This window comes from Pseudochaenichthys georgianus, chromosome 1 (assembly GCF_902827115.2).
Source record: "Pseudochaenichthys georgianus chromosome 1, fPseGeo1.2, whole genome shotgun sequence".
Taxonomy (NCBI): Eukaryota; Metazoa; Chordata; class Actinopteri; order Perciformes; family Channichthyidae; genus Pseudochaenichthys; species Pseudochaenichthys georgianus.
In genome coordinates this window covers 5,116,424-5,127,992 of record NC_047503.1, presented here as the reverse complement: position 1 = coordinate 5,127,992, position 11,569 = coordinate 5,116,424, and the positions used below count along the sequence as shown (strand labels likewise).

At 41.2% G+C, this 11,569-nt stretch overlaps 1 protein-coding gene across 1 annotated transcript; it reads right to left on the bottom strand.

Moving 5' to 3' along the window:
* Positions 1-2,970: 2,970 nt before the first annotated feature.
* LOC117459611 (serine/arginine repetitive matrix protein 4-like) lies at positions 2,971-9,881 on the bottom strand. The gene is made up of 4 exons (XM_034100980.2): positions 9,705-9,881; positions 8,402-9,028; positions 6,349-6,444; positions 2,971-5,286 (listed from the first exon to the last, which is right to left on the bottom strand). The coding sequence occupies exons 2-4, from the start codon at positions 8,990-8,992 to the stop codon at positions 4,141-4,143; spliced, it is 1,833 nt and encodes a 610-aa protein (XP_033956871.1). The 5' UTR covers positions 8,993-9,028; positions 9,705-9,881; the 3' UTR covers positions 2,971-4,140.
* Between the last annotated feature and the right edge of the window lie 1,688 nt (positions 9,882-11,569).

Below are 11,569 nucleotides of genomic sequence, written 5' to 3'. Positions count from 1 at the left end.
GCATTAAAAACAAGATTTTAACTTTAGTTTTTTTTAATCTAGTTTTTTCAAATTTAGAAAAAAAAAGTTTTATATGTCCACTCAGGTGGACTGTATGCGTTAAAGTCTAAACTGAAAACTTGTAAATTTGAAAAAAATTATAAATAAAGATTAAAACATTTTTTTACATTATAATAACATAAAGGTGTGGTAGGTAATTTTGGAGAAACCAGCTCGAGCACACACGAACCAATGAGGGCACGAGATACGTTTGTGCATAGATGGAAGGCTGACAGGGAGGTAGGCCATCCAGTTATTTTAGCCGGGCCGGCTCAGATGATTGGTCGTGCTTTTTACAGTACCAGGGCTTCCACAGATGACATTTTTTTATGGATTTTTTGTCAAAGCATTTAATATATTCATTGCTATCGGGATGTTAAGAGCATTCCATGGAATATAACACAAACTGTATCTCGAGCCGGTTTCTCAAACTTACCTACCCCACCTTTAAAGAGCCTGTGACACGGTTTTCCCCCATCATCCAAACCCATCAATTTGAGTACATATTGTCCCCTTGAAAACCGTTACTGAACTGATTTTGGATATTTGTACTTTGATAACCATTAGTCTGCCTTCAATGTTGACAATTTTCTGGATCTTCTCGCGGATTCTTCAAGTCCCGCCAAATGATGGGTGACGTCATTGCGGGCACAGCGCTCCAGCTGCACCGTCCAGGATCCCAGCATCTGCATGTAAACCTTTATATATATACAGTCAGATGTAAACGCACGACGGCGCACACAGCAGCAAGCTCAGACAGCGATGACAGGTTAATGTTGAACGTGTCTGAGAGCTCATATGAGGCTGAAGGATCGGTTTATGTTGTATCTGTTAGAAGTTTAGGAATGAGGTGCGTCAATATGGGCGATCATATGGTCATGTAGCCAGTGGTGGAATGGGACTACAAATCATCCCGGGACTCTCGACCGGCCCACTTCGGTACCGCTAGTAAATTGTCAACGGGGGGAGTGGGGGATGTCAGGGTGCTGTAGATAGTAAATGTAAATATGTAAATATTTGTGTCACTCCATCCTGGTAAAATACAAATATAATGTATAATGTCTGTGTCTTTGACATTAGCACTGCTCGCCACCTGTGCCCTGTACTACGAAGCCAGTTCAACAGACCCTGGATATGTTTGAGTAACAAACACACTAACAACAACAAACTAACAAACGAGATCTCGCTAAGCGGTCCGACGACGCTGGTTATCAACTCGGTAAATCAAGCCAGGGTTTCTCTCTCCAGCTGAGAGCGCGTTCACGTCTAAGACACGAGTGGATCTGACTTTAATTACATTTGTCTCGAGTGTTTCGTCAACATAATGTGTTAAATAATACTTCTGCATCCAGTCTGTGACACTGTGAGTGTTGCACGGCCAGATGAGGCTGGAGAAGCTGACTCAGATAAGGAAATATATGATATATTATGATATTATATGATCGATGATCTGATTGATGATGTAATATGAATGATAAGTGCGACACGTCGGCGTCTTCTCTGCATACGGCAGTTTAAACTGTATTTCCTTTATCCTGTAATATGACTTGAGAGATTTAAACTCCGCACACTGAGTGGATCTCTTTTCTATAGACGCCGGAGGCGGGCAGCGTCAGGTAAAATAAGTTGTTTAGCCTTCTCAAACCTGAGCCTCACGCGCCGCCTATGGGGGATGTGCTAGTGACTTATCCGACGGACCCACTTCGGTACCGGCCCATCGGGATTCGTCCCGATGGCCAGTCCGCCACTGCACCCAGCCCACGTAAACTGTCAACGGGGGGAGCCTCGCTGCGGGGAAACGGTGGACCTAGTGTCCCAATCGGAGTGGGAATAATAATAATAATCCGTGCATTTTATCCATTAATTTCCCCAACATTGTGGTAAAAAAAACACACGTTTAATCCATGTTGGTGTACTACAACTACAAAAAGCATCGGTTTGTTTTCTCATCAGTAAATGCAGACCGGCTCAAACAAACGATTTTTAATCATCATCCTCACTCATCATTTAATGTATCATATGTTCGCCGAATTGACATGAAAGCACTAATAAATGTAGTTTCATCCACTTGAGTTTACAACCACAAAAATAATCGATTTGTTTTTATATCACATCCGACGAGAGGAAATTCAGCAGCTCTCACTCCCGATTTTTAATCCTAATGTAATCATCATCTTCACCACGATCATTTATGTTTATGTCGCCGAATTGACATGAAAGCACTGACGAATATGAATATACTGTAGTCAACTTCATTAAAACGTTATTAACGTGCCTAATCTCAGTAATTCACAATTTCTACGCATGACAACACACTTTGTCCGTGTTTGGCTCTCGAAGCGTTCCCGCATTGACGTCACTTCCGGCTTCCCCCAAAACTTCAAAATGAGTCAAGGAATTTCCCCGTGATGTTCGAAATTATTGATATTTAACGGAACGGTATCGCTTTTTCTTTTTTAAACTGACGGTTCGAGATTACTAGTAGCCCAATATTTCATTGCACAATAGTTGTTGGGATGGTGTCACAGGCTCTTTAAGTATATATATTTAAGGCCCAAAAAAATATTGCAAATGAAGTATTTTCAAGAAGAGCAGTATGAATTTTAGTTGAAATATAGCCAGTGATGCATGACGTCCACTTTAGTGGACAGGCGAATAATCATGATTTCCTGCAAACATAAAATCAATACTTTGACAATTTATGAATTATATGATTCCTTAGTTGTTACTTGATGTCACCAAATGTTTTATACCTGCAGGGAGCGCTTTCCATGAAAGGATTGGCAGGATATCGGCAGGTGACTTGGTCCATGTGGCTTTCTGTCGTTCATCTTGGTTTAGAGACATTTATCATGCACTGACTTTCCACTGAGTAGCAGTTTATGGGATGATGCAATAGCGTCCTATGTAGTGGCTGATGGTGCAACTATGCCATCAAAACCCATGCATATACAAGAAAACACCTTTTGAAAAGCTGTCCACTGTAGTGACCTCTATGCGTGAAAGGGTTTTAAACAAATGTTTAATGAAGAAAACAAATCAATCGGTTTTATTTATCTATTCTTCAGCAGTCTTGCATCTACTGAGTGTTAATGTTCCTGGCTTGTGATTGTGAAGAGTAATAGCTGACTTTATCCTGCTGACCTGCAGTAAGTTCTTAAATTGTTAGAAGATTTTTAAAGGACATTTTTAGGAGCTCTGCATTCACCTGTTAGTTATTTAATATTTTGAAATTTGTCAGAGAATTACGGCAAACCAATAGCATCAATCCTTTTATGGAGTCAATAATTAACACAATACAATTTTCAATAAGTAAAAATACATATTTCACAAAATCAATAGTCCTAATGTGATCTTCCACAGAGTTCCAGCTGAACAGATGTTAGATGAAGTGAACAAATCCACACATTTCCAAGCATGGTATCTATACAAACTATACTGTATACGCAGATAATGGAAGCGATGTGTGATTAACCTGCTTCTTCTTCACAATATAGTGCAATTAAACATCTCGTAGCCATTTACTTATAATCACTGTGTTTAATGTTTTGCTATACAAATATGTACAGGATCATTTTCTGCATATGAACACAAAGGAAACATCTCATCTTCAACTACATTGAAGCTTAAGAGTAGAGCATATGTAGTCGTGACTCGGCCAAATCCCTCTGAAGACTAAACACTGTTTTAGGGTGCCATTTCAATAGGACAAGAATTAACAAATTACAATGTAATACATCTTGGTATTAAAACAAAAATGGATACATAAATCAAGAATGCAGCATTTTCAAAAATCAATAAACAATTTCACACAGTGTTTTTCTTTAGCATGACATTGTACTAAGGGTATAAGAACAGACAAAGATGGACAAAGCTCAAACAAGTATTTTCAGTTAACTTGTGGTGTGTTAATATCATTGACTGTGTTGCTTTTTTATGTTAATGTTCTCTGAGGTTATTCTCAAATGTCTTTTGTGGTCAACAACGGAATTCCATGACAGTCCAACTGATTTATTTTATCAAGATCTTTTGCTGTTCTCCAGAGTCAAAAAGATTTATATTAGAATATATAATCAGTCAGTCGGATTTCCACAAGTTGCTTTATCCAGGTTGTTTGGTATCAATGACCTGCAGGCATCGGGTCCTTGTGATTGTTTTTCTCTGCGCTATGTTCAGAGGCTGAAATGTGTTAAAATAGGACGGATTACCCATATTCTGTGGGAGTAGCTGCCTCGTCTGAGGGAGTACTCCTGGAAAGATGTTCACAGGTGGGACACTGGGGTAAGGGAAGAAGGGAGGCGGGCGAGGCATGAATTGTCCAGGTCTGAAGTGGGGCATGTTGGGAGGAAGAGCCGGGTACGGCAGCGGAGAACTGTTAACTGGGGGGTACATCGGCATACCGGGCGTTGGGGGTGGATAATTGTAAGCAGGATTTTGAGGAATCGGTTGACATGCAGCGTTGCTGTCCTGAGAGTACGTTTGACATTTCTCACTCTGCTGTAAAGCGCTACTGCTGCTATTTTGTGCATAATCAACAGCTTCTTGCACCTGCACTTGGTCTACCTCCGTGTTATCCCTCTGAGCACTATACAAGTCTTTTTGGTTGTAATATTCCCTAAGTGATGGGCTAAAACTAGACCTGCTCGATGAGGATCTGCCTTGCTGTCTTGGTGAAACCGCTCGCTTTGTTTCCCGTTCCCTGCTTGCTCTGCGAAGGGGTCTCCCGTCAGTGTCCTTCTTTCCATACAGGCGCTCCTGGATCCGATGTGACATCTGGCCCAGTTCATCAGATCCTAAATCCATGCCAATGGCCAGCAAAACATCCTGCATTTGCCTGTGCTTGTGCTCCTCTTCAGGTGTCAGTGGGATCTTTTCCACCACAGGGGGAGACCTGGATCTACTGTTGGAGCATTCCCCCCTCTGCAGAGACTCTTCATCAGACAGAGGGCACCTCTTTGGGCTGAAGGACTGGTGAGGAGGCAGTGGAGAAGCCCGTCTCTGAGGTCCATTGCTCCAGTGGCTTTCCTGTTGCATACCAGCATAACCGGGAGACCAGGGATTATCAGTTTTTGTGAAAGAAGTTGGAGACTGTGGTCGGTCATCCTCTTCTGGGGAGCTCCGAGTCACTATCTGGGTGAGCGTGTCCACATTCACACCCTTGTTGAGCACTTCGAGGAACCGCTGGAAGCCCATGGTGGACTTCTCAGGAACAGCAGCGCTATGGGTGGTGACGTCACTCTCAAAAGACTGATGGGAAAAACACAGAAGCAACCACAGTGTAGGGAACTCTCTGCACTCTTTGTTTGGCAAACACATTTGTAGTATATGGAACAACCTGTGAGCCATTACAAATGTTTAAATGTTACTATTTAAACTAAAACAGCACTGTGAATTAAGTACTTCCTTTTTGGATTACAATTTTTTTTATTTTAGAAGAATATTGTGGGCCATGGTTCCCTTTCAAGCTGACGATGGGAAACGAGCTACTGGACTTTTAGTAATTAGACCAAATCAAAAGAGTAATGCAAAAGCTGGATTTCTTTAAGTCTGTGTTAGCACTGTCAAGGGAGAAAAGGGGGTTCAGGTGTAACCAGCAGATATTGGATTTTGTCTTCTGTGCTTTGAAGTCTTGAAATACAAATGAGGTTGCTTCTCAAAGATACCTGAATGCTAATGCATGAAACAAAAAAGCTAACGAAAGCTGTCTTCTGCCTCTTTTGCTCTCCACACTGAATGTTTACCTGCATGCAACCAAAGGCCGCTCAAAAAGTGGTTGGTCAATTCTACTCAAGAAATCATCCTATTCAAGAATATTGTTTAATTGCCTCTGCATTCATATGCAGATATGTTTTTGGAGATTAAGGAAACTAAGAATGTACACAATCACTTTGGCTATGTCATGATTCGACAGGCCAGTCTTCAGTAGCTGAACATATTTGTATTTAGTGATCCAGTTAGGGCAGCCGCTTCCAGGGAAAACCTTCTTAATAACACTCTGTACTACAAACTGAAATCTATGTTAATTTGATTATTTGGGGTAAATTATGAGCACACGCCATGGCCTGATAATGCATATAAATCCTACAACGGATGCATTACACAAAAACAGAAGCATTCAACCTAAAAGGTGCCATTCAGTGGTGAACATTCAGTGTTACTCAAACAAATGAATTGTGTGTTTGTGTTGAATGCACTTCCTTTCTAATAAAACATTAGCAAATCATTTAGAACAAACTATATATCAACCCTCGCACATCTGATCATACCTCTTCCCGATGGTAAAGGTAGCCACATGTGAAAAGTACCCACCTGTCCACTTGACCCATTCACTGGAAACCTTGTTTGACGGTAATCCTCATGGTGTGTGGAAGGGCTGTCATTCCTCTCTCCTGGTGCGGCATAACTCTGTTGGATATGGAGAAAAGTTCTATTAAACTTCCTTTAATAATACAAAAAACCTTACACTGAATATATACAATGTATGCAGGGAGGCTTTTGCTCAGTGGGATAGTGTGCTGATCTTCAGATCATCGGAGAGCAAGTTCGAGTCCCACTGCAGTCAGCAGGAGGTTGTGTGTGTGTACTGAATGTATGTAAAGGCCCTGACACACCAAGCCGATTTTGGCCGTCGATAGATGTCTGGCTGTCGATGAGCATCCTGTCGCCCTACTCAGATTGGTGTGTCCCGCACCGTCGTGTCTTTTCGGCCGTGCCGACACCCTCAGGGTGCTGTCGGCAAAATAAATCACTTAGCGAATCAGTGCATGAGAAGCGGAACGGAAGTGAGGTACGCAAACAAACGATTAGGCACACACAGGCGGCTAGTCTTTTTCATTTTCATCTCACCTTAAACGATTATAAGTTGCTATGTGAAACAGTCTGTGATGGACGAGAGTGAAAATCGAACACACATGCTATTTGTTGTTTGTGTATATATATATATACAAACAACAAATAGCATGTGTGTTAGCATGTGTATATATATATATATATATATTAGGGGTGTAACGGTACACGTACCGAAATTATTCGGTACGGGCCCTTCGGTTCGGAACACGTGTGTACCGAAGTGTACCGAACGAATATAACGTTAAACGTAAAAAATTGAGAACGTGAACAACTTCTTGGAAGTAATCTCAGGTCAGTGTAATTTGCTCACATTGGGTTCAACGCGTCATAGAGCGAGCAAGTCATTTCATTGGACTAGTTTCATTGGCATACTATGAGAGTTGGTCAGAGGGATGCGTTCAAATGTAGTCAGTAATTTGAGGAACTGTCGAAATGGCGAACGCAGATAAAGTTGAGCTCGAAAATCCTCCAGCATCATTGAAGTCTCCGGTTTGGGAACATTTTGGTTTCGCAGTTACGAACAAGGATGACGGACAAAGACAGGTGGACCGAACCAAAGCTGTTTGTCGGCATTGTTCAACTGACATTGGTTACGCGGCTGGCAATACATCAAACTTGCACACTCTTGAAAAGGCATCACCCGAACGTGAATATCACCGGTACCAAAAGAAAAAAGACTGAAGTGCAAACCCAACTCCCGCTAGCATGTTAGCCTCCACCACTCGCAAAAAGTTCAGACCGAGCCAAAGCTATTACAAACGGCAAATATCCTTATGTTGCCATGTTAGCAAAGCGCTACCTGGCTGTATCTGCTACCTCTGTTCCTAGAGAGGGTTTTCTCCGCAGCAGGAGACATTGCTAGTGCCAGCAGATCTGCCCTTTCGGCAAGCAATGTGGACAAGTTCATCTTTCTTTAAACAAACATGAAAATACAATGACAAGCAAGTCCTAATGTCAAACTGGCTGCTTAGGTACTAGTACAGTACAGTTCAAATACAGATAATTTCAGTTCATCGAAAACCTGCACCTTAATGTTCATTTTATTATATTTTGTATTTATTTGAGTGAATACATTATTCACAGTTTAATAATAATTAAAAAAAAATGTTATGTTCTGTGATAATTTTTTCTGCTGTACCGAAAACGTACCGAACCGAACCGTGACCTAAAAACCGAGGTACGTACCGACCCGAAATGTTTGTGAACCGTTACACCCCTAATATATATATCATGCAGTCTGTCTTCCGGTTGCCTCTTTTGAATAACGAATACAGACTACCGTCGCCTGCTGGTAAGGAGAGTTATTACCACTCGCGTGCTACTTGGCCGTCGGCTGAAGTCTTTGCGGTGTGTTCCAGTGCAACTTTTTGGCCAAGACGCAGGAGACGTGAGGCGACACAACAGTCAGGTCCGTCGGGACGTGTTCTTTGGTGTCAGTTTGGTGTGTCAGGGCCGTAAGTCGCTTTGGATAGAGCGTCCAACAAGTGACATGTAATGTAATTTTGTGACAAACCTTCGTAGATGGATCTTGTGACCGTGTCCTCTCTTGTGAACCGTCTCTGCTCCTTTCACGATCATCTCTATCTTTGTAATATCCAGAAGATTGTCTGCAGTCGTCAAGTTGTTTCCTATAGCTGGATTCCTCGTGCCGATAGCGTTGTTTGGAGTCTTGAGGTGTTTTCCTGCATTTGAAATCCTCTTCCAGTGACGGTGTACGTATAAAATCTTTGTTTACATGTGCACGTGAAAAACTGGTGGGTGTTGTGTCTTCAGGCTCACATCTGTATCTGTAATCTTTGTCATCCTCTGTAAACTGTCGCTTTTTCTTTGGAGCAGCCTGCTCAGGTGAGGACATCCCTCTCCTGGCTGAGCTCTTTCTGCTCCAGTCTTTGCTGTATATCATCTTAGGAGAATCACTGAACTCTGTGCTTCTGCTTGTCCTCTCTTTGCTACCATGTCCACCATATTTCTGATAAGAATCCTTGAGCTTATCTCTTTGTGGTTCACCCCTCTCTTCCCATTTATCCTCATAGTCGTCCCAATTCCTGGAACTTCTGTCACTGTACTGCCTACTGTTACTGTACTGAGACCTGTTGGACTGCATATTCTCACAGTAACACCAGCAGCTGGATGGCAAAGCCTGCAACAAATAATAGATAGAGAAGAAAATATGCTTTAAAAAGATGATGTAAATACTTTTTTAACAGATCACAGAGGATCCATTTATTGCAATACTAAAAGTAAGAGTAAGTGTAAGTGATCACATAGTTGTGAAAACCTTTACTTGCAATCGTCACCGCTTAATCATATCACATATAGTAGTACATATTAATTATCATCGCTTGAAATAAGGGGACGGATCAAGGGTTCCTAACGTAAAACCAGGGACTAGCTATTGTGTGCAAACCTTTATTCCAGGTGACAGAAACAGAACTACAGTAGCATAATTCTAAAGGTAAACTGCTGTTGTTTAAGTTAGCAGTATGCGTTGAGTGACACATTAGAAGTAGCCTAAATAGCTTTTGATCTAGCCGTTAGCATTACCTTACCTGGGTAGCCTTGCGCTATTAACGTTGGGTTGGCTGCGAAATAGCAGCTAGTTAGCTTTAGCTAGTGCAAACATACGTAACTCACAATTTATTATCACCAAAAAATGTCTATTGACTATTTACATCGTAAAGCGACACAGTTGGGCCTAGGGCTAAGATACATAAACTAACGTTATCTGAAGCTAATTTGCAAGGGACAGTTTTGGTTAATCTATTAGCAGTCATAGCAGTAGCCTTGGCGTAAACAGTAACGAAGGATTACATTACCTTTTCCGTTGGACGACTCCACTTTTTTAAGGGGGTAGGAAAACCTTGAAAATAATTTGGGAAATGTGTTAAAGTGCTGACAACAACAAACTGTCAAGCAACTCGCTAACATTAACCAAGTTTTCACTGGCCCTGTGTTTCACCGAGATGTTTGGCTTCAGTCAGTAACAAGGGAGTTGAAATACCGCCCCTCCTGGATGGAGTGTGAACAACCTGTGTTCTTCTTCTTTGGGTTCTGAAAAACGAGATTAAATGTACATTAGCGAAACTATTGGACAGGAATGTGGACCATGGAGACTGGAAAATGAACAAAAACTAAAGGGGGAAATCTCCCATTCATTTTTAGCTAGATTATTTAAACTGCAAGGTAGGCTATAAAAAAACAACGCAAATTGATATGGTCACTCACGCATTACATTTGTCACTCACTCTTTTGAGGGCCTAACATATTCTAAAAAATAATATTTGAAAACATAAAAAGAAAAGCATTTTTTTTTAAATATTATTTTTTCCAATATTTGTTAAATTTGATTCTACTTGTGATAGTCCGACAGCACAACCTGTGCAGCCCATGTATTGATTCCATCTGATAGCTGCTATAATACAAAACAGCACTTCTGCCTGATCTCCACAATGATCAATGACAGTGAACGGATGGTCAAAGTAAATTACAAATAAACAGAATCACACGAAGCCTGGTTAGTGTTGCCTGACTTTATAAAGTGTGTTATTTTTCTATTAGTGTGTGGTTGCGTTCTAGTCACTTTGCTCAGCGCTACTGCTTGTTACAACTTTCATTTTCCGTACTCGCCATAAACTGTTATTATGGCTCAGGTTAATCTCGCCCCCTTCCGACGTGAGCGTGGTTCTTGGTTCTTGCCGGGTCAGCTAAGAACCGGTTTTCGGTGTTTAGAGCCGGCTCCGCTGCGGCTGAAACAGGAAGAACCAGAGCTAAATCCGGCTGTAGCCCGGAACTGGCTCTGGACTCAGAACCAGTTAAGCACCAGAAAAGCACAAGAACGGTTCTTGAACCGGAACCGGTTTGGTTTATTGGCAGTTTGCAAACCACTTAAGAGTATTGTAGTTTGAAACAAGAGCTATTGAGTCAGTGTTGTGGTGCTGTTGCTTTGGTCTGGATCTGTGAGCTAACCACGCCCCGTTCATTTGCATATAAGTAATGGAAATGTGTCATTATGAAATACAAGTCCCCTGAAATAAATAAATGTGTCATTATGAAATACAAGTCCCCTGAAATAAATAAATAAATGTGTCATTATGAAATACAAGTCCCATGAAATAATAAACGTGTCATTATGAAATAAAAGTCCCATGAAATAAATAAATGTGTATTTAAATGTACATGTATGCATATTTATTGCCTCATTTATTTATTTCAGAATTTATTTCATAGGCATATTTATATATATATATATATATATGTATTTATTTAATTATTTATGTATTTATTTATTTAATTTTGGCTTAAATGGTATTCCATATTGTAACTCAACGAGAGAGTAATGTCAAATGACAGTACAATTGACCAATCATATCTTCCCTCTAAATGGGTGGGCTTTATTTTCGCGGACTTCCACCCGCTGTGAAGTTTATAGGCTTGTTTGAGATGAGCGAGACCGACGCAGACCTGCGCAATTGCTTGCTAGTGCGTTGCATGATGGTTTGTAATTTTGTCCGGCTTGGACATGGCCGTGGGTGTTTCTCAATGTCATGGAAGGATGCTCCAGAGCCACTATTTCAAGGATGCAACGTCATCAAGTCCCGCTGAAGGACTGTTCCAATGTCCAGGCTCCTTGGAATTCTACCGAGCCCGTAGTCCTTCGTAGCGAGACATTTCGAGGCTGCAC